This window comes from Danio rerio, chromosome 3 (genome assembly GCF_052040795.2).
Source record: "Danio rerio strain M-AB ecotype USA chromosome 3, GRCz13ab, whole genome shotgun sequence".
In the NCBI taxonomy this organism is placed as follows: domain Eukaryota; kingdom Metazoa; phylum Chordata; class Actinopteri; order Cypriniformes; family Danionidae; genus Danio; species Danio rerio.
This window is the reverse complement of record NC_141023.1, coordinates 24125058-24149013: the sequence shown is the minus strand read 5'-3', so window position 1 is coordinate 24149013 and position 23956 is coordinate 24125058. Positions and strand designations below refer to the sequence as shown.

At 32.0% G+C, this 23956-nt stretch overlaps 3 protein-coding genes across 15 annotated transcripts in view; all 3 read right to left on the bottom strand.

Moving 5' to 3' along the window:
- Positions 1 to 10334, bottom strand: part of mrtfaa (myocardin related transcription factor Aa) — a 73551-nt gene extending 63217 nt beyond the window's left edge. For 2 of the 12 annotated variants that reach the window (XR_015480789.1, XM_087244466.1), the window contains exons 1-2: positions 10242 to 10334; positions 5524 to 5592 (exon numbers count right to left, since the gene is read on the bottom strand). The gene's annotated coding sequence lies outside the window, so the exon portion shown is untranslated. Of the gene's footprint in view, positions 1 to 5523; positions 5593 to 6216; positions 6326 to 9900; positions 10021 to 10241 lie in introns of all 12 variants that reach the window. The other 10 variants (XR_015480788.1, XM_087244465.1, XR_015480787.1 and 7 more) reach the window with 7 other exon arrangements.
- LOC147845623 (uncharacterized) overlaps positions 1 to 23956 on the bottom strand; it is an 807608-nt gene that overhangs the window by 734678 nt on the left and 48974 nt on the right. The gene's annotated exons all lie outside the window — the stretch shown is intronic.
- On the bottom strand, positions 12364 to 23350 carry slc25a17 (solute carrier family 25 member 17). Of its 2 annotated transcripts, NM_001099261.3 has the most exon segments (10): positions 12364 to 15329; positions 16278 to 16363; positions 17499 to 17522; positions 17525 to 17593; positions 20849 to 20997; positions 21093 to 21209; positions 22121 to 22272; positions 22360 to 22426; positions 22592 to 22652; positions 23172 to 23350. In NM_001099261.3, coding segments are annotated over 10 exon segments (951 nt in total). In that variant the 5' UTR covers positions 23247 to 23350; the 3' UTR covers positions 12364 to 15178.

Below are 23956 nucleotides of genomic sequence, written 5' to 3'. Positions count from 1 at the left end.
GTGCTGCTGAAGCCTATCGCCATGGTGTTGAATGATGTCACAATGGGGAAAACATGACTGACAAGTGCATTGGGTTTACATCTTTGCTTCTCAGCACTGCAGTGAAAAAAACTTGTTTGTTTTTCTCTTATATCCCTTTTTCGCTTCATCAAACATTTCTGGATTGTAATAGTTTAAAAATGAGTGGGAGTTTTGTTGTAGTGTGTGAAATGAGCAAAGAGCAACAACAAACATGAGGGAAGATGTACTGCAAGATGTTCAGATGCACAGTTTGAGACTGTGTGCTTATGTGGGCATGCACGCACACACACACACACACACACACACACACACAAACAAACAAACAAACAAACACACAAACACACAAACACACACACTCATAAATAATAAGAAAAAAAGCTCAGCAAGGGTGTATAGATTACACTTTACAATAAAGTTACATAAGTCAATGTAAATGTATTAAGTAAGATGAACTATATAGAAACAAACATGTATAGCATTTATTCATGATAGTTTAACCTCTACTAATGCATTAAATAAAGTTGATGGACTGGGACTATGGACTAACAAGGAATATATATTTTTATAAACAAAGATTAACGTCTGTTTTACACTTAAGGATTTTAAAATTCAGTATTTGTTCCAATGATTTAAAGCAGAATTGTCTGCATAATTACTTCAGAAATCATTCCAATATGCTGATTCGACAAACATGTCTTTATATTATTAACACATAAAACTCCATACACTGCATTTGCTGCTTAATTTTGTGGATACCATGATGCGCTATTCATAAGACTCCGAAAATAAATTACAAGTCTTCTATAAATCATAATAATAATAATAATAATAGGATGCCATGTTGGCTCAGCGGTTATCACTGTTGCCTCACAGCAAGAAGTTTGCTGGTTCGAGTTCGGCCTGGGCCAGTTGGCATTTCTGTGTGAAGTTTGCATTTTCTCCCCATGTTTGTGTGGGTTTCCTCTGGGTGCTTGAGTGTTCCCCCAGTCCAAAGACAGAATAGGTGCAGTATATAGGTGAATGAGTAAATGTGAGTGTATGGGTGTTTCCCAGTATGGGGTTGTGGTTGGAAGAGCATCCGCTGTGTAAAACATATGTGAACCCTGACGAATAAAGAGACTAAGTCGAAGACAAATTAATGAATAAATAATAATAATAATAATAATTATTATTATTATTATTATTATTATTTTATTTAGGAGTAAAGCTGATCAAAATACAATAGAAATGTACAATGTTAACTTTATATTTACAAATATAATCTTCTGCAAAACATAATCAAATTAAAAACAGTTGTATGCAAATTGTAACAATGTTTATAAATATTACCCTTTACACTATTTTATATTAAATAAAATGCAAACTTATTCAGTAGAAGAAACTTCATTCATAAATAAATGAACATTAGTGTATATATTCCTTAGAATCAACATGCATTAACAACTCTGAATATTACAATTTTTACTGCATTTTTGTATTTTTAAAAAGAATATCTTCGTTTTACTCTCTCAATCTATTCTTACATCTAGATTTAAAATATTCATCTATGCTTTTGAATATGTAAGAGTCCTTTAGAACTTAAAAATTATTTTAAAACATGCACTCTGAAATCCTGACTATACGTTTGAACACACTCACACTAATCGTGGATGATGGCATCGACACAGCTGCACACTTAGACTAAATGCATATGATTTATTGATCTTTATGGGAAACTGATACTTCACTGCTGGGAACACTGCAGTGCACCTGCTGACATCACTAATCGTACATCACTTTAAAGATTACTGCTAACCCCTGAACAGATAATAGTCTTTCCGATATGCGTCATTACGTCCCAAGCAGCAAGTTCAATTTAAGTCTGCGCAAACGTAATTTATGGTTTTACCCACATTGTAGGGTGAAAAATGGGATTAGAATAGGATTTAAACCAGTGGCCTGTATCATGTAGATGGATTAGCTGGCTAGTTTCAGTTTAATTTGCACTTGGTTTTTTTCTTGGGTTTTGGGTAACAAGAAGGCACCCATAGCGGCACGGTGGTTAGCACTGTCACCTCACAGCAAGAAGGTCTCTGGTTCGAGTCCCGGCTGGAACAGTTGGTATTTCTGTGTTGGCATGTTCTCCTCGTGTTCGCATCATGGGTTTCCTCGGGTGCACCAGTTTTCTCCACAGTCCAAAGACATGCACTTTGGGTGAATTGGATGAACGAAATTGGCCGTAGTGTGTGAATGCGAGAGTGTATGGGTGTTTCCCAGTTCTGGGTTATGGCTGGAAAGGAATCCGCTGAGTAAAACATACGCTGGAATAGTTAATGGTTTATTTAGACGGGGCAACTCCTGAAAATTAAGGAACTAAGCAGATGAAAAATGAATGAATGAAGCCAATTTGACTTTAATCACTCTTTGATGCCAGGGAATTATGGAGCAACCTTCATGGTACCTAAATCCCAGAATTGGTGCAAACTAAACTGAAAATCACAGGTATATTAAATAAAGCACCATTAAATTAATGAGCCCACCACAAAAGCACCACAGCTCAACATGTCCAGCTTTTTCAACCATCTTTTAAACCTCAGTTTAACTCAAATGTTTGAATTATAATAGTGTTGGCAGACTGTTTTTTTTAAATTTTGCCTTTCATGTTCAGTCAGTTCGCTTTTATCTCGGTCAGAATGCAAAACATCTTTCCCTCTGGTTCGAGTCGTCCCTCCCTGAAGGCTTTCTAGTATTTTGATCAGCTTCAGTGGTGGGCAATTGGAGAGTTGCTTTTACGTTTACAAAGCTAAACAACTGTGGCACTGATAAGGCAACAATGACTACTACACATTTCATCCAAAAGATAAAGCCACTGGGTCAGAGCATCTTACTGGTTGTAAAGTGGCAGCTGGCTAATCCATACCAGGTGTGCATAGACTTAAAGTTTGGTTCTCACCCAGTGGCACACAATTCCATCTAACATTCAGTTGCACAGCCTGACATGACATTTTTTTTCTCTCCAAGATGCATTTCATTACAGAAGCAAAACGAGTTGTGAAACTTCTTTTTATTATTTTACTTGCTATACTATGCTAAAACTGAACCTAAAATGACAATGAAAACAAAAAGGTGGCACAAATTCAAGATTAAAGGGCACAATTAAAAAATAAATAAATAAATAAAATAATTATTTAATATTTCACTGGGGTTTTCTTCCAGCAGCTGAGGTGCCAGAAAAGAAAAGTAAAACAACAATAGTTATAACATAACATGAGTTAAATTACAGAAATGTACAAAAAAATAGCAGCTGTTAAATTACAGAAATTTCCTTGATTTTAAATTTCCAGTAAATTTATGACAGTTAAAATTAGTATATTTAAATGATTTATTTCTCATTTTTCTGTTCTTGACAGGAAGACAGTACAATTGTTGAAACAACACCATCAACAAGTTTTATTTTAATTTTCAAGATATGTTCTGATCAAAAGGCTGCATATTTTTGGGGTGCATGATATCCACACACAGAATTACATAATCCTGACAAATATAATATTTTTGATTAATAAATAAAAAATACTGCCTGTTTGTAAATATTAAACTGCAAGATACTTTTTACATATAAAGTCTGCATGTTTGTGTACATGACTTGTGCAGTTTGAATTACATGGTGCATGCTGACATGTGTGACACTCATGCTGTTGTGATCATCTGCTGTCTTGCCAAACTTTATTTCACTACTAATCTGTAAAAGGCCATCTTTATTGCATGTACATGAGCAATTTCATGCAAATGTCAACCTTGCCATAAAAAAGGTTTCACCAAAATAGCCAAACAGTTTCTATGTTTTTGTTGTAGGTTTGCATTTTACAGTACTTTAAAAATACTCAAAATGTCTTTGTCAAGGTTTTAAACAATTGTTTTTGATTTAACAAAGTGGCAATTTCACATCTGTCACATTCTCATAAATGCAAAAATGTCAAATAAAATAAAATCAATAATTTTTTTCTACAGTGGGCCAACTTTTTTTTTTTTGCTTAGCATTACTTTTTTGGGTTCTGCAGTTTAATTCAGAGAATTTCCACAAAGTACTGTAAACTCGCATACTTTGTCACATCCACAACGTATGTTTATTTTCCTCATTTAAAATATAAAAAATGTTCAGAGATATTTTTCTGACTCCATAACTGTGTGGTTAGATGTTTTGGGATATATAAACAGATGTTCCAATATAATGTTAACATAGACTTTCTCTGTGAATTTATGTTTAGAATTTTTACTGCAAATGTCACATCCATAACACTGGAATTGCTCATACCTAAAAAACCAAAACGTCTTTATTCATTAATTTTTCTTTTTTAAGTCAGATTTAATTTCAGTTTTAAGTTAAATTGCATTTAAGCACTTTCATAATATTTTTCTAAAAGTGTAATTTTGTTAAATTCATTATCAATTGCTGTTAAATTAAATATATTGCATGATTTAAATTAAACAGACATTTAAAAACTAAATTGAATAACAAAATTGGGTCCAGAAAAAAAATTCAAATGGAAAAATAAAAAAACAGAATTTATGGGGAAGTAAAGGATTGATTAGTAAGATTGGTATTGGTAATCACAATCCTATGGAAATTTGTAACTTTTTGATTTAGTGGCTAATTCATACGATTTTGTACAATTTAGTGTGATTTGCTTATCCCCCCAATGACGGTTGGGTTTAAGGGTGAGGTTGGGTGCCATGCCTCCTTTTTAAAATCGTACATTTTCATATGACTGAACTCGACACAAATTTGTACAGTTAGCCAGACAAAACGTAAAAGAGTTATGTTTCCTCATGAGATGCGGCAGGATAATCGCATTCTATGCATTTGAATCCACTCTACTGTATCTTCATTGATAATAGAAAAATAGATTATAGAACTATATTTTTAGAAATATCATTTTTACTACTATAGTAATAGTTTTTCCTTCAGTTTAGTCCCTGTACTCATCAGCGGCCGCCATACCAGAATGAATTGCTAACTTATCTAGCATATGTTGTACACAGTGGATGCCCTACCAGCTGTAATCCAGTACTGGGATCATCCATACACACTCTTTCACACTCATCCACTACAGTCAAATTCAGTTTATTCCGCATGTCTTTGGACTGTGGGGGAAACCGGAGCACCCGGAGGAAACCCATGCGAACATGGGGAAAACATGCAAACTCCACATGGAAATGCCAACTGGCCCAGCCAACCAGTGACCTTTTTGCTGTGAAGTGACAGTACTAACCACTGAGCCATCGTGTCGTCCCTTTTTTTATGTCTCTATTGAAGGTAAAAATGTGATACACCGTACACAAATATATTTTACTGTTACATGGCATAATTTACATCTGGATGATTTTAAGAGACGTCTCAGTTTCTGAGAGGTGCAGGGAACAGCAGGGTTTTGGGAATTGTGTTTGCAGAAAATAAACACGAGCAGCTGTGAGAGTGAAAATACCCAGAGGTGTTTATGAGTAGGTGCAATGTGAGTCAGTTACCTGCTTTATTTCCTGTCCAAACGAATCCAGACTTGTTCCATGTCAGGTTTAAGGCACCACTAACTAAAACTAGGAAAATAAAGAGCAAAGAATTAGTCATTTACATTCTGGGCATCAATAAATTTGCTCTTTAGTGTTATGACTTTCAGCAGTGCAAATTAAACCCCACTGAACTGAACTTCAACTCTAAAAATTGGACTGACACAGTTTAAATTTAATAGAACTTCTTAACTATGTTAAGCTGCTGCTTTGACACAATCTACATCGTAAAAGCGCTATACAAATAAACAAGAATTGAATTAAGCTTAGACAATCCAAGTTTAATGACTATTTTGCTTGCCAATAGTTTTACTGACTCTCACACCAAAATAATAATTTTTTGTAAGCTTTATATTTGCTAGAATTTGATAGTTAATTTAAATGTTTTTAAATATTTTAAAAGTACTAACTATTGTAGAAACATTATTTAGTATGTAGTTTTAGTAGAAATGTATTTATTATACAGTATTTGTATTTTTTTTGTACTATTTGTTGTTTTAGCAAAATAATAATAATGTTTGAAACTACAATATTTACAATATCTAAAAAAAAAAACATGCTGCAACGTGCAAATTCTGTTGATCCATCAACAAAGTAATGTAAAATACATAAGGAAAAGTTAAACTTGTCAACCAGGGTAATTTAGTGATTTACCCTGCATATCAAAAGGTAATCGAGCTTTCCGTTGCAGCCTCAAGGCTCTGGAACAGTCTCCCTCTGAACATCAGGATTTCTCCATCAATAAATGCTCCCACTCCCTTGCCTTTGAGTGATGCATGCATGTGAATTTATATCTGTATTTCAGTTATTACATATATAAAATAACTGTTTTCCTATTCTTATATTTTTAATAAAAGCTTTATTTTTTATTTATTAAATATTTTATTTTATTGTAAAGCATTTTGAATCAGTTTTACAACTACTATTGGCTATTACTAGTTTTTAATGACATTTGCGTACTAATTTACCTGTCAGTTAGTTTCCAAAACAACATTTATATACATCTTTGTGTCTTTCGGTAATCAAATATTTCAGTGTTAATTCAATCTCACACACACACACACACACACACACACACACACACACACACACACACACACACACACACACACACACACACACACACACACACACACACACACACACACACACACACACACACACACACACACACACACACACACACACACACACACACACACACACACACACACACACACACACACACACACACACACACACACACACACACACACACACACACACACACATTCTTTAAGGCCCAATGTGTGTGCCATGTTGTTTGCACTTACACACACAAAGACAATAATAATAACAACAATAGTAGGAATAATAATAATAACAATAGCTTTATATTTACTCAACAACATAGTAATGCGCCACCAGCCCAAATCCTTATTGTATTTATCTTATTTAACGTACATCACTTATAATTTACTTTTTTATTGTACATGTATTTTTGTTGCATAAATAGATATTGGGGTTCAGTACAGGCTTATTAATAGCAAACTAAAGAAAGTAAGATTTCCTCATACCTCATTACCTGCACGAACACAAACCACAACAGCAAATGTTCTGTATGGTTCTAATATAGCATTTCTATTATAATCATCTATAAAAATCTTTATTTTTACAAGCCCAGCTCACTAAAAACATGATTTAAAACTCAAATAACATTTTTATTATACAGAGCAAACATTATAATGGTCGTATCAAAGTTGCAATCTGTACATTTTTGCTTCTGATTAATCTGAACTGGTGTTGAACCCAGAACATTCCGTGAAACCTGAGCTGCAAGTTAAATCTGATGAAAGTGTGATGAAAAAAAAAAGACACACTAAAGAAATCTGACTAGTTTGTATTAATTTAAGCATGTTAATTCTCAAATGTGAAATGATGTTCTGTTTGCTCCACTTTGTTTTGTCACTGAACACGCATAATGTGAAGCAGCCAGCTTGTCATTCATAAACTGTGTACTTATAACCTGTGTGTTGAAATCTATTCAGACTTTCTTCAATCCATCTGCAAAAAATGCTGATGTGAGAGGAAGATGGATCAATAAGGGTTATGCATCATAAAATACATCTCAAGAGACCCACAGCAGAACCTGGAATTTAGTTATTTATGAATGTAAAAAGATAGCAGCATAGATATTTATGTCTGAATGAACCCATTACAACTGAATAATATGTTCATTAATAATGGCTATTTGTTATATAATTGATGTAGCAACATTTTTAAAAACTTCTTTCTACAATAAAATATCTGATCAATGACTATTTGAGTTTTGCATTATTTTCATATTTGCTTTAAAGGGAAGAAAGTTACAATTTAACACAAGCTAAAAACAACTATTTAAAACGTATTAAATGTGTATGCTTGCAACAAATATATTATAGATGGTTATTATTTTAAAAATATCAATACACTGTAAAAAATTTGATGACCAATTAGTCCTGCCAACATTTGTTTTTAGTTTGTTGCAACTTAAACTAAATTATGTTGTAAGTTATTTTATAAGTTCTGCAAGCTGTCAGTTTAACATCATATAAGTTCAATGGAATCATAAGGTAAATTTGATTTAACTTAAAAATAAGGCAACCAGAATGTGTTTACAGTGTCCTTTCACAAACCAAAATAATAATTAAAATAGAATTAAGCATAAGTTGAATTAACAAACCATTAATGCAAAAAAAGTACAAAACTGAACATTAAAAGTTTTAAATAAAAAGTTAAATTAAACCAGACTAACTGTGTAATTGGTGAAATGTCTGATAACAATATCACAAGTCTTTAAAACACCTTTTTTACCACATTCATACACAATTGTACTTGCATATTAATGCTGTAAAACTCTGAGGTAAAGTTGGTTTTGTATACGCACATTCAGACATTCTCCTTAAAGGGATATGAAAATGAAATACACCTCTAGTTTAAAAAACTCTGATAAGTGGGTGAGTCCAGCTTTGAGTTTCATTAAGTGCGCTACAGCTGATTTTCACGGCGGCAAAAAAAAAAAAAAAAAAAAAAAGCAAATTAAAAAAAATCTTACACATACCTTAGGAACGGTATAGCAGAAAATTTTGATGGTTTTAAAACCTTGAAATTTCCCAACCACGGTATACCTTGAACATGGTTATCGTCCCATGCCTAGATGCAGGGGAGATGGACAGTGATACAGAGAGCAGCATTTACAGCGGATCAGAGAGCTATGTGGAAGTGGAAGATTTTCAGTCCATTATATTGTAGAGACATTACTGTAAACTTGGTGACTACACTTTAACTAAGGTAGGTCTTTAAAAACTGAAAGTTTTTTTTTAAAGAGTACTGCTGACAATACTAACTAACTTTGCCTCTAAATAAACATTAACAGAACATTGATCACAATGATCAATGATGGTTTTGTTTAAAAAAAAAAAAAAAAAGACGAGATTCGAAAAGTATCTCTACTTCTACTACAACGTGGTGTCTCTCTGACCACTGTAACAGGTAAAAAGAGTCTTTAAAGCTATATCATGCATTTTAACGAAGTTGCATCTCGTTCACCAATTCAATAGAGCGCGCTGATTGATTCGAAGTCGAACCAAGTCTTTCTCATGTATTAATGAACGGATGTGCTGAAAACTCAGTGATGTCACTTTGTACCGGCAGGTACAGGCATTTAATCTCCACACTGGAATTTACACAATGATCACATCGCCGGGACCTTGCTTCGAAATTTCTTTTTAAACCAGAAGAACGAGTTTACTCTAAACAATTTTCACTTTTTTGAGAAATATATGTGTCCTAATAGTGTTTTTAGCAACGTGGAACATATATATGACTGTCAACATCTAAAAACACGTGTTTTGGTGTTTGGTGACCCTTTAATGATATAATTTCAGAAAAGTATTATTAGCAAATTCTTAATAGGGGAATTATATTATCGGCCAATGACTATCTAAGTACAAAAATGTTCACAGTCAATTAAATAGTGCTAATGTTGTTTTAAAGTCATGCTTACAGGCAATTTTAGAGTGAATTTTCAAATTAGCATAGCAAACAATATAGGGACTGTTAAAATAAACAAATGTGTGAATATAAAACCAACTTCACCTCAATCTGTAAATCACCAAACAGTGTCAACAAAAATGGGCCGTAAGATATGTGCAGAATAAAAAAAAACACATAGCTTGACATTATTTACAGAAAGAAAGAAAATTACAACAATAAAAGTTTTTAAAAGTATAAAGACGTATAAAAATATAATAACAGTCGTCACAGTGTACCAACAATCCTAATGACAAATTAAATAAAAGAATAAAGGCGCCATCATACTCTGTCATGATGATTCATGTTACATAACAGTGGCTCCTTCACAGCATCAGGACCACTGGCACCCTCTCATGCCCACCGTGGCCAAGGTGACCTGCATCGCTTAAAATCTCCCGTCACAGCCTAAAAAAAGATGGTTTCACTAAGCAAACATATGGCACAGTAACCTGACAAGCCAATTTAACTTGTCAAGCAAACTCGTGCCATGTGCGTGCTGCTCCAAACTGCACAACACAACTTCCAGATAAGCTTATAACGCGGTATTTAACACACATAAATAACTTGAAGGCACGACTGCGACTGAATAGCTGCTGAACGAAGAAATAAAGATGAATTTAGTTTACCAGTTGTCTTACTTTACACTGGTGTTTTCATCCCATCTATTGGTATTCCACTGGTCTGCACTCCCACTTATTGTTTCCGATATGCAGCAAAACTTCGACCGGAACCCTGCCCCCCTTTTTTAAGATCCACCCAATAGTGGACGAGCCCTCTGAAAACTGACACTGCGAGTAACCAATAAACACGTTTTGATGACTTCCGCAACAGGGGCTGTGGTGAGCTAAGCCAATCACATTGTTGCTCGCTGTTATCACTAGAACCATTCAGCCAACTGGATTGGTGAGCGTTGAGATTTAACAAACATTTTGTGAATTAGAGAAAGAACCTGTAAAACACTTGTTTTTAATCCACATTTATTTAAATGTTGATGTTGAATATCTAATATTTAAACTTACAAAATAAAAAAATATTTCTTTTTTGTAATTTGTTTCGATTTTTATAATTATACGACTTTAGAGCCAAACTTTATTACTTCAATGATTATGTAGAGGAAATAACATGTACACAAACAAAACTATCCAACGATGAACCTAACATTTTTTTTGTTTGTTTAAGCATTATTTTGAAAACCTAAAGGATCTTAAAAATTAAAAAGCTTTAAGGATGTAGCAATTTTGTAATTATTTTCTTATGTGAAATTATTGTAATTTTATTATTCCATCATGTGTTTTTTTTTTTTTGTATTCTCGTTTCTATTTGTTTGTTCCTTTGATGTTAAAGTAAATAAAAATAATTAAAAAAAACAGAAGTAGACAGGAAAATAGTATTTCAGCATAATTGTTGCAAACTATTTATTTGGGTTGAATTTAAACAAATTATATTGAGTAATGTTCAACTTGATATGTTTGTTTAAATTCAGCTCAAATAAATTGTTTACAACCACTTACCTTACATTTTTTGGTAGTAACTTCAAGGAATCATCTTTGAATAATTTTTTTCAGCGTACTTTATTTCTCTTACTTTGTACTTTTGCCTGCTATTGTTGTTGTTAGGCAATAAAGAATAAAAAAATAAAATAAATGGAAAGGATTGCAAAGACAAATGCAAAAACATATAACAAATTAATAGATTAAATAAAATAAACAGATTAAATAAAGAAATAAATAATGCAGGTTTAGGCTAAGAAATCCCAAAGGAAATACATTGCATTGCAACATTTTGTCTATTCAAATAAACAAGCGAATAATATAATATAATATAATATAATATAATATAATATAATATAATACATTTTTGTTGTTATAAAATAATGTTATAAAAATGTTAAATGTTGTCAAAAAATGAAAAAAATTGCATATATTTTTGCTGTTTTGTATTGTATTTTTGTAACTATTGTGATTTTTTAAAAATTATATAAATAGATTAAACAGATTAAATAAAAAAATTACACAGGTTTAGGCTAAGAAACCCCTGAGGAAATACATTGCATTGCAACATTTTGTCTATTCAAATAAACAAGTGAATGATATAATATAATATAATATAATATAATATAATATAATATAATATAATATAATATAATATAATACAATATAATATAATATATAAAAAATACTGTTTTAAAAATGTAAAATGTGGCCAAACCATAAGAATTATTATTATTTTTTTTTTTTGCTGTTTATTGTTTTATTTTTGTAACTATTTTGATTCAAAAAATGATAACGAATATTACAAATAACTAAAACCATTATAAATATATTACAGTATTAGGACATTGAGAACAAAATTGAGTTGAAGTACAGAACAAAAAGCGTGATCATACTGCCATCTGGTGGCAATTTTATGCAAATCTCTTTCTTTTTTATACTTTAGATCAGGGGTGGCCAAAGGTTTTCTTATGAAGGGCCAAAAGCAAAACTAGATTGAGGCTAATGGGCCAAAGGTAAATTTAGGTGGCATGGGTACTTCCTTATTTACTTAATAATATTTAAAAATAACTAGAAAACATTGCTTTATACTTAACTAATACTAATAATAATTAATTTACATTTTAATGAACTTATTACAGGTAAAACAATCTTATTTATAACAGAATGAAGTTACGCTAGTCAAGCTGCACCTGATTTTGCCTTAATTTGCTCGCAGATGTCTTCTGCATTGTCCTCTATCTGTCAAGTGACAGTATTTACATTTTTGCAAAGTATTTATTTACGTATTTAACATGTACATTTTAATGAAACATTTAAGTTGGGTTTTTTTGTAGCTCAGCAATAAAACAAACAAACAAAAAGCTTATTTTAAACTAGAAATGTCAATCTCTGTTAAAATCATTCGCCCCAACCCTGCCCATCATTCATACACCTTTCTCGGAGTAGAATGGTGGGCCAATGGAATGGTGGGCCAAATCAGTTAAAATGGGCCAACTAGCGAGCCCTAGTTTGGGCATCTCTGCTTTAGATGAAGATTGCTCCTTTAAATGCAAACAGAAATAATAGAAACGACTCCCCTTCATATCACATTTATATCACATCTCAGTCAATTATTTTACTGCATAGAAATTTCTCAGAGAGATTATAAAACATAAACAATAATTGATCAATATAACAAAATGATTTATAGTTTGAATCATCATTCACAATTGCATTATTCAGTGTTAATAAAACCATTCTGACAATTAAGAAAAAACATTTTACATTCATAAATAGCTAATTCCGTGCAAAAGATTCTTACATTACATTAGTGCAGTGTGGACAATGAAATATGTATATACAGTAAATGATACCCATAAGCCTCTGTGTCTTGTGTAACATTCACAGTTCAGGTGTTAATTCTGGCCAAAGCTGCTCATAAACAGGTTATTCCACAAGTCCCAATCACGAATGATGGAAGGAAGCTATTTTAAAGATCAGACTGTAAACTTTTTAGGTTAAAGGTCCACTAAAGACTCAGCGGCTTTGTGTTTGTCAAGTAAAATCAAGTATCACTTACACACAACCAGATAAACCAGTCTGGAAGTTGTTTCTTTTTTGTTGACAGCACAAAAGCAGATCCTTTACAGGATTGATTTTCTTTTTGACACTTTGTAAACACGTTTAGTTCTGCTAAAACCATGTTAGCACATACTTTTTAATCAAACGCTTTATTAAAAAGCTACACTAGATCGTGACCAAGCTATTGACCTCTTAATGTAACGGTGTTAATTTATTGAGTTGATTTGATTTTAGTAAGTGTGTGTGTGTATATCCTATTTGTAATCACTCATTTGTATTGAAACACTATCAGTCAAATGTTTGAACTCAGTCGCTGCTTTTTCCACATTTCAAAAAACAGAATTGAAATATTTTAAATTAAAAATGGATACAAACATGTGAATTCTTAAACTATTTTGTTTTATCTATATTATTTCCTAGAGTACAAAAGAAAGATATTTTATGATTTTATGATCATTTATGAGCAAGAGTAAAAAATTACTATGGAAAATAGAATTATGTACAACTAAAACATTTTCAAATGTCAAAAGTATTCTATATTGTTCATTTTTAAAGTAACCAATTTGTAATAAATAAAATAAGTGTTATTTTGGTATTTATATGTATTAATATTGTTTTATTAATAGACACGAACGCACGCACACACGCACACACACACACACTTAAAGTAAAAACTGTTAGCCCTCCTATTAAATTTTAATTACTTAAAAATATCTCCTAGGTGCTCCTTAACTAAAAAATTCAACTAATTTCTAAACAATAATTTGAATAACTAGTTCATAATAACTCATTTAAATTGTCTTTGCCCTGACGACAGCACATGGTATTTTACTAATTAATTAAAAAATAATTATTGAGCTTAAAGTGCAAATTAAAGGCTCAACTAGATAAATTAGGTTAATTAGATAAGTCTATAGGTAACTGAAAATAAAAATGATCATTTCTGAAAATTATTCTGGGCTAATAATTTTGACCTTAAAATTAGTTTTAACGCTTTTTAAAACTGCAGTCAAACTAAAAGAAATAACATTTTCTCTATAAGAAAAAAATTATATTATAGGAAATGTTTTATTATTTTAAAAGAATATTATAGGAAATGGAAAAATCCTTTGCTCTGTGAAACATCATTTGATAAATATTTGTAAAAGAATCAAAATGTTCACAGGAGGGCTAATCATTTGGCCCTCAACTGTATACTTCTACATTGATTTGCTTCATATAATTCCTTATTACACAGTAAAACCCAACAGTCAACTTTATCAAGTGAGTGTAGTTAACTCAAAATTGACTAAAGGTTAATTCTACTACTTTGAAAAGAGTTTTGAACTCAGTGTTGAAGGTAACGAGTTAATTAAATTGCTCATTACTTCAACTTAAATGGAGTAAGTTCACAGTACTCATATAGATTAGTTTTTAACTCAAATGGTTTGTAGCAATCAGTTTCCTCTAACCGTTCGAGTTGCCTTAACTAATTAGGTATCTTATTAGACTTATTTGAGTTCTCTTCATTTATTGGGTTTTACTGTGCTCAAACTGCTTCCTTTACTCAAATGGATTATGTTCACAGTACTCAATAGGATTCATTTTTTAAACTTAAATGGTTTGTTGCAATCGGGTTTCTTAAAATGGTTTGAGTTACCTTAACTTAATGGACTTAAGTTAAGTTAACTTTTTATGGAGCAGTTATTAATTTCAGTACTTGAATTAGTAACATTTGTTATTTGTTTTAAATTGAGTTCATACTTTTCAAAATTCTAAATGTTTCTCACTTGCACAGCAGCTCTTTTGATCATTTCATCTTTCTTGGCACTTTTTGGCTGAGTTTCCTTCACTATCCAGTCATATTAACCATATAATTTAACAAAACAAACCAAAATTGATACGTAGTCAGCGTGTATTGTACAGTATATAACTTCTGACTGGCACTGAATAGTCCTTTCACATATAAAACACTAAACATGATTTGATTACTACTCATACCAGTTTCCCAATAATCGCCCTGTTGGAAATCAATGGGAGGTCATTGGTCGTTTGACCCCCATGACCCTAAAGGTGGTGCTTGCGATCTTCTCATACAGTAAGAACATCAGCGCAGCGGTGAGGACTGTCTGAAGCAGCTTTGCCTCCAGGCCTTTAAACAATCCCAGAATGCCCCACTTCCTGCAGTCAATCAATCAACAAACATTAGTTTGACAGGAGTTCAGATGCACAAGCTGACAATTAGTTGTGTGGCAGCTCAGAGACGGAAAAAAAAAAGAAAAAATTAACTGCTCTACATAAACACATTCAGATTAAAGGAGAGGTCAATGAGCTACTTTTGAGGTCTTGTTCTGTTTTTTGTTTTTATTTATATATATATATATATATATATATATATATATATATATATATATATATATATATATATATATATATATATATATATATATATATATATATATATATATATCACAGTATTTTACATATAATAATACAGTATTCTATGCTGTTGTTTTTGCTCTGCTTAGATGGTCTGCTGACTTGCTGGTTCTATGAATCCCCTCCCTCCGAAATAAAAAAGGGAGTCTAATTGGTCAGCCGGCCCAGTGTGTTCTGATTCACGAACATATATAAATTCAGGTTCAACAAACCCAGGAAGAAGATTGTTGTAATCTAAAAAGCAATTTAGTAAAAATTTAAAAGGATAGTACACACATATATTTTATTTACCCTCTACATGTTTCAAACTTATTTGTGCTTCTTTCATCTGTTACACAATAAAAGATATTTTGAAAAATGCTAAAAACTGGTAAACACTGACTTTCATAGTATTTCCTTTCCTAATATGGATGTCAATGGCTACTGGTTTCCAACATTCTTAAAAATCTCTTCTTTTGTGCTCAAATGAACAGAAAAAGAGAACCTCAAAAAGGTTTTTATATTTATATTTTGTGGTGAACTGTCAATTTAAAAATGAATTCTGTGAATGATATCTCACTTTGCACTGTACTTTGATAATAGTCGCTTTGTAGAAGAAGCTCAAACAGCAACATTACCCACAATGCTATAAAAGAAAAAATCATAATGCAGAACCTTTTCAATGAAGCAAGTGTGTGTGTTTTATTGTACCTGACTCTGTTGATGAGCAGATACATGACGGATCTCAGGCTGTTCAGGAGTCTGGACTGACCTGCAGGCTGCCCGTGCTGGCCAAACTAAACACAGATGAGGACAACAGCTTAAATACAATTTACTATCCTCATACTAACAAAATAAAAACATTACATTAAGTTGTTTTCAAACCAGTGGTAAACCAGCAGAAAAAAAAAAACTATGGTAAATGCAAAAAATCCAATTCAACTAAGCGCATGACCATATTTGTAAAAGGGATATACACCCAAAAGGTGTTTCCAAACCTTTAGTTTAGACTAAGGAAGTCAATGGTTACAGGTTTCTAGCTTACTTAAAAAAACGTCTTTGTCTTCAATAGAAGACAGACAAAGGTTTGGAATGAGCAAAGGATGATTTGATTGAAAAAAATTATGATGCATTTTTAAATTAAGAATCATTTGATGATCACTTTTATAATACTTTTATAAATTTAATTTGAGAGATACCAAAATAAATCTCATCTCATGTAATCACAGTCATTTGGCCTACACATAAAATAAGAAAAAAACAAGCAGCATAACAAGAATTTTTTTCTTTATTTTATTGCAGCTAAAAAAATTGAAGTGAACGAAACTGTAAGCATAAACACAATTAGGGTAAACCGGCTCACATTAAAAAAAAGTGAAAACAGTTTTACTGAACAAATAAATGATGGTCTTCTTTTTGAACATATTTTCAATTGTAATTCTGTGTTCACAAAGTTGAATTTCCAGGATCATTTCGACAGTCTTGATCTTTCAGAAATCATTAGCTATTTATTTCTATATTAGACAATGTATGGATTCTCAAAAGTCACTGATCAGTCTTTTTTTATAGCCTACTGTGTCTTACATATTCTGCCAACTCATTTTATGTGATCTGTAGGTACATTTCAGGGATGAGTTCTGTATAAAACAGTTTAATATATTGTTCCTGTAGCTCTTAATTGCTCCTAAACAATTCAGCATAATAAATTTGAAGTTTTGAATGATTGAAAGAAAAATTCGAACATTTGAACGGTTAGACATTTTAATAATAATAATGTTTTCCAAAAATGTACTAGTTTCTTTAAAGCTTTAACTTGAAACTGAATGAGTTTCTTTGTGATGTTCATGAGAAATCAAGCAAAACCAGTTATATAAAGAAATTAATAAAAAATAATAATAATAATAAAAATCACCCATAGTCTGGAAGTCTTACCCGTAGAACAGACTGAACTGTCTGAGTGGGTAGGTTATGGTGGTTGCTACGGCCTTAGCGACGGCTCCAATAAGAAACACTTCCACTGAGGAGAGCTGTCAGGAACACATTGAAACATAATAAGTTCAGGCTTTCACTCATCCAAACAAATAAATAAGTCAAATTTTTTATTTATTGGTTTTCTTGATTGTCTGAATATGTAGTTTGTTAATTTAAATATGCAAGTTGAATAAAACTTACTGTTCTTATGGAAAGCAAACCCTTCATATATTTGTTAACTTAGTATAGGTTTGCATGTACTATTTGTAGTCAGATTTTTATATTTATATACAAGTATGTATGTAATTAATTTAACATTTATACAATCTGTCTAAAGATCCGTCTTTGGCTACATTGTATGTTTGCTTTTTTTCTTTACATACTGTGACCAGTATGAGTGTGAACTGGAAATGCCAAAAAACCTGGACATGTGAGTAATTTAACACTGCAAAAAATTTTTGGTAACATTTTAGAATGCTGGTCCATTAGTTAATGCATTTACTAACATTAACTAAGTATGAATAATCTTGTAAAGCATTTATTAATCATAGTTTAACATGTACTAATGCATTATTCACATCCAAATTCATGCTTGTTCACATCAATTAATGCACGGAGTTAACATGAACTTATGTTATTTAACTTAAATAAGGTTAACTAAAGTTAACAAAGATAAAATAAATGGATTGCTAATTGGTTGTTCATGTTAGTATACACAGTAACTAACATTAACTAATGGACCATTATTTTAAAGTGTTACCTTTTTTACTTTCAGAAACGTTTTAAGAATATTCATTAAAAAAATACAATAGGGCAACACAACAAAACTCAATGTGTAACATAAAATTCAGTGTTCACTAATGAGAGCTTGTTGCAAAGTGTCACCTAATAATACATTGGCAATTTAATTTGGTTAAAATATTTGTTTACTCTGACCTTATTTACAATATAGCATTAAAAAACATAATTATTTTTGTTTTCATATTTAGTAAAGTAATTCTCTATGCATCTTTTTCCAATATTGTGATAATACCATATACTGTACAGTAATAAAACTTACTGCAATTGATTTCAATTGAAAAAATGTATGGAATACTGTCATATGAATAGATCCCGCACATTTAAAGTGAACATAAAGAGGAGGATGAAGACGTCTTTGCAGAATTAAACTTTGGTGAACTCTGCTAAATATGTTTGAATCTTATGCATGGATGCTAAGGAGTTGCGTAATCTTACTGCCGTGTTACTATGGTAGCAACACACATCCATAGCCATGTGTGGAGAGGTTTACTCATTCTTAACAACAGATGCTCGCTCATCATGAGTGCTGATTTGAATGAGCAAATTCACTCAAACACTTCTAATTGTCTTCTGCAAGCTCCTTAATATCCTAAATGCTGCCGTTCCTGGTCTCCTGGTGACAGAGATTTTGTGAATAGACTCATTTGTTTATACTTATCATATGTAATCATAATCAGATCTGCTGAGAATAAAAAGCTTTCCTAAATAATAGCTTTTATATTACTGCAATGGCTTTAATTTGATAAAAGTTTTAAACTATGAACTTGAGTGTATTATAAAATAGGGGTTAAATAGATCCCTGTTGATCCTTATTTTAATTTTTATTTGTATTGATTTTAATTTTGATTAATTACTTTTTTACATTGCAAAGTATCACAAATAAACAAATTATGAATTAACTTGTAGAACAGTTTTAGTGCCAACATTGCTTTTTATAGTAGGACAGTCATTTAGTTTCTTAATGAATATGGAAAAAGCAATGCATTATTGAAATATCAATGTGTTTAACAAATATCTGAAACCCAAATATACTTGAAAGTTGTAAAAAATGCAATGAAGAAACAGGTACCCTTTATTACTGTATACGGGAGTGCAATGAGATCGAAACATTTTGGAATGAGACACTTATCATGATTGGGAAATTAATTGAAGAAAATATAACTTTAGTATCTAAATTATGCTTGTTTCATATATACTCTGTAAATCTGTAAAAAGTGCAAACTAATGGATTTTTTGCTTACTCCAAGCGATTTTTGAAATACCCTACCAGTCAAAAGTTTAGGGTCAGTTTATGTCTTTTTTTTAAAGAACATCAATTAAAATGTTAAATATTTTTCTAAAATTTAAATAACTGCTTTCTTATTGTACGTAGTTTCAAATGAAATTATTACTCCAGTCATTGTTGCTTTTATTAATAATAATATTAATAATAATTGATATTCGAGTGATTTCTAAAGGACATGTGACTTTGAAGACTGAATGTCACTGGATAAAATCACTGGATTAAATGATTAAAGTATAATCTACATTTGAACAGTTATTTTATAGTGCAATAATATTTCACAATTTGTACCTTATTTTTGATAAATTAAATGCTGTCTTGGCGAGCAGGAGAAGCCTCTTTTAAAACATTTAAAAACCTACTGACCCCAAACCTTTGACCGGTAGTGTGTGTATTGTTATTATTTGAATTTATGTAATTAATTTATTTTTACCTTTTTAATCTTTTTTTTTTTGATTCCCAGTGTTTCGATGTTTCAGACTAAGTTTGTATTTTTTCCTGTTATTTTTTTCTAAAGTTCAAACAAAATCCAATAAAATTATTATTATTTCAAATAGCAGAGGATCAGTAGAACTTAAAAAGACTAAAGCATCTTTACAACTGCATGAACGAGAGCATATTGGCATATTCTTTATAAAATATATTGATAACATAAAAAGTGTGATGGACAAAACTGTTACACTATGAAGGCACAGTGGCATAAGAAAACCTAATGAAGGTGGCAATACAGCAAGTATGGTCATTCAGGCCAATGACAAGATTAAAGTATAAAAATAAATAAATAAATAAATACCTTTAAAATGCATGTAAAAGTATAGTTCACCCAAAAATAATCTCTTCATTTAGTCACACTGACATGTTTCCAAAGCTTCTTTCTTCTGATATTTTGAAGAATGCTGGAAAGCAATGAGATTAAAACACACTATGGAAGTCTGTGGCTGCCAATATCCAACATTCTTTAAAATATCTTTGTTTGTGCACAACAGAATAAGAAACTCGAACACAATTGGAATAAATGCTGGGAGTAAATGATGACAGTATTTTCATTTTTGGGTAAACCATCCATTTAAATAGCCCTATCATTCACATTAACGTACTGTTTTATCATAAGTAATCACAATCAGTTTTAAAGCTCTAATATTGACCCAAACTGTGAGTTTTGTGAGATGTAATGAACCACTCTTCAAAAAATCCACCATCTATTATAAGATCAGTAGTGTGTTCTGACCTCTCTGTGGACGCCCCTCAGGATCTGCCTCTTCAGACCCTCGTAGATCATGAACTGCACGGCTGGATTAAGCACCAGCAACAGGGAGGGAAACGTCCCGTTCCATAAAGCACCTACTCCTTCTTGACGCATGATCTGCACAAAAGCATCTACAGAAAGAGAGATCACTTGATGATTACCTCCCTGGACACATGTTTTATTTAAAGAGAATGAAAAACATTTGATCATTTGTGCTATTGTTTACCCTTGATTCCGTTGTAGTGTGTGGGCTGTATGTCCTCATTTCTGAACTTCGCCCCCTGTAGTTTCAGTCTGGTATTGACTACCCAGAGTGGAGTGGTCACAAGGACATTCACCACACCTGCAGGCAGACGGTTTAAGTTTAATCCTAGCAGAAGCTATGTACATGAAAAAATACAAGTATGGTCAAAAGGCTGGAATATTTAGGATATCGAATGTGTTTAACTGCAATTTAGATGGATCTACGTCTGATTACAGCCATATGGACATTTATACGAGTTCTAAAATTTGGCACACCGGTCAAATAGTCATGCTACATTTATTTGTTGTACATATTTAATGCAAAATACAGCAAGAACATTACAGCAACATATTTAAATGTACCAGTTCTGTATTTTAACACATTTAAAAATGTAATTTGTTTTTGTGAGGGCAACACTCCATTTTCAGCAGCCATAACTCCAGTATTTTGTTAAACTCTAAAATTATTTATTAATCACATTGTTTATTTACAAAATATTTGATCATATAAATGCAGCCCTTTTTACAAACCTTTGATCAGTAGAGCATATGAATCACATTTAATTAAATGCACTAAAATAAAAACATATGCGATAGATAGATGGATGGATGGAAGGATGGATGGAGTAGGTAGGTAGGTAGGTAGGTAGGTAGGTAGGTAGGTAGGTAGGTAGGTAGGTAGATAGATAGATAGATAGATAGATAGATAGATAGATAGATAGATAGATAGATAGATAGATAGATAGATAGATAGATAGATAGATAGATAGACAGACAGACAGACAGACAGACAGACAGACAGACAGACAGACAGACAGACAGACAGACAGACAGACAGACAGACAGACAGACAGACAGACAGACAGACAGACAGACAGACAGACAGACAGACAGACAGACAGACAGACAGACAGACAGATAGATAGATAGATAGATAGATAGATAGATAGATAGATAGATAGATGCTATTTTATCTGTTTTAAATCATTCAGTATTTTTTAACAAGCAAACCTGCAGCAATGCCAATAATAAGGTCCCGCCCTGCTGTTGATCTTTGACCTTGTAGCCAAGTGGCCTTCAGACTATGAAAACAGTAGAAGTAAACGAAGTTTGAGCAACAGAGGCTGCAGATCACTGGAAACCAACCTCTATATGGAGCCAACCTGGAGACAAAGAGTACACAGTCATTGATCAACGGTTAAATGAAAAGGAACAAATCAATATATGAATAAAAAAAAAAAACAACTTACAGACCCTCCTCCTTGATGATCTCTGAAAGAATGGCTGGGGTTGATTTGGCTTTCCGCTTCTCATCAACTACACAGAAACAGAAGTAATAGCGATTACAAAAAACACCACAGATGGATGGATGGACAGACAGACAGACATATATAGAGATGGATGGATGGATGGATGGTTGGATAAATATCAGCAGAACAGAAGGGGGAAAGGGAAATAAACAAACAAACGAATGTGATTTACCTTGCAGCCTGAGCCGAGCGGTGTCAAGGGGAAAGAAAACAGTCATTGCTGTAACACTGCCCTGCAAACATACAGTAGAGTAACATCAAGAACTATACTTTCAAGTGCATATGTGACCCTAAATCACAAAGCAAGTTGCACTTTTTTAAAAAATACATTGTATATGTCAAAATTATTGAACCAAACAATCATTATATATATATATATATATATATATATATATATATATATATATATATATATATATGTGTGTGTGTGTGTGTGTGTGTGTGTGTGTGTGTGTGTGTGTGTGTGTATGTATGTATGTATATTGTGTTCCATCTATACAATTTCTGCAATAAATATCAAAACTTAATTTTTGAATAGTAATACGCATTGAAGTACGTAATTTGTTTAACTTTAAATGTAATTATATTTAATATGTTGCTTTTTAAACCCTACGATTCCAGATATAATTGAGCTAAGTTATAGATGTAGTTTTGTGTGTAATGTTATTTATTTAAATGTGTATTTGTCTTGATGAGTTTGTCATGCTGTCTCGCAGCAGTTGGAGGTCACAAAAGCAAATAAAGACTTTTACCATCGCACCGGCGACTGCATGTACAAGACTCTCATACGAAAAGACATCCATGAGTTTCATGTCTGTAGATCCCATCCTTGGACACTGGAAGATTTATATATTTAGGTAAAAAATCAAATAACACGATATCTGTGTTCAGATTTGTAGCTGCATGAGACTTCCCTGTCAACAATAGACTAGTCGACTTCCGGGTTTACCTAAGCCAATGGGAAAGCGTGTAGAAATTTCCTCAAAGACGATTGAACAAAAGTTGCTTTTGACCTCACATTCTGTAGCCAATCAGACACCTAAACAGCAGCTCCTTCAGACTTGAAAAAAGGAACTGTGAGCAAAAATGCAGTGTTTAGAACACACACAACATTACAAAACAAACTAACAAAAGACTTTATATTTAGTTTCACTGAATGGACACGTTAAAAGGAAAATCTTTCTCGAAAAGGTTACCACTAGTTTCTATGTGGTTATGGTTTATAAAGCTCAATTGAAAACTACACACTGACTTTACTATTATTGTGGCATCTGCCAGTAGACTATAAAATTTATATATTTTTTATAATAGTATTTTTTTTAAAGCAAGGAAATTGTTGTTAGTCCTATATTAAATCATGTACATTAGTGGTTGACTCGGTCAAATAAATACAGTGACTGCTTCATATTAACATACATTTCGGCTGTGTACTCTCAAATGTTTTTAGATCCTTTAGTTATAGTTTCTCGGATTTGAAAGAAATACCTCCACTTTCGAGGCTGGAAGGGCATTTTTATTGAAACATGTCAGCTACTCC

Bases quoted from the DNA above. Each gene is read 5' to 3' on its own strand.
- slc25a17 (NM_001443463.1), bottom strand. From the start codon at position 23,246: ATGGGATCTACAGACATGAAACTCATGGATGTCTTTTCGTATGAGAGT. The intron at 22,427-22,591 runs GTAAATCACATT...GTTTCTGTGTAG, and splicing joins CGCTCGGCTCAGGCTGCAAG to TTGATGAGAAGCGGAAAGCC. The intron at 20,998-21,092 runs GTAAACAATAGC...CTCTTTCTGTAG, and splicing joins ACACTACAACGGAATCAAGG to ATGCTTTTGTGCAGATCATG.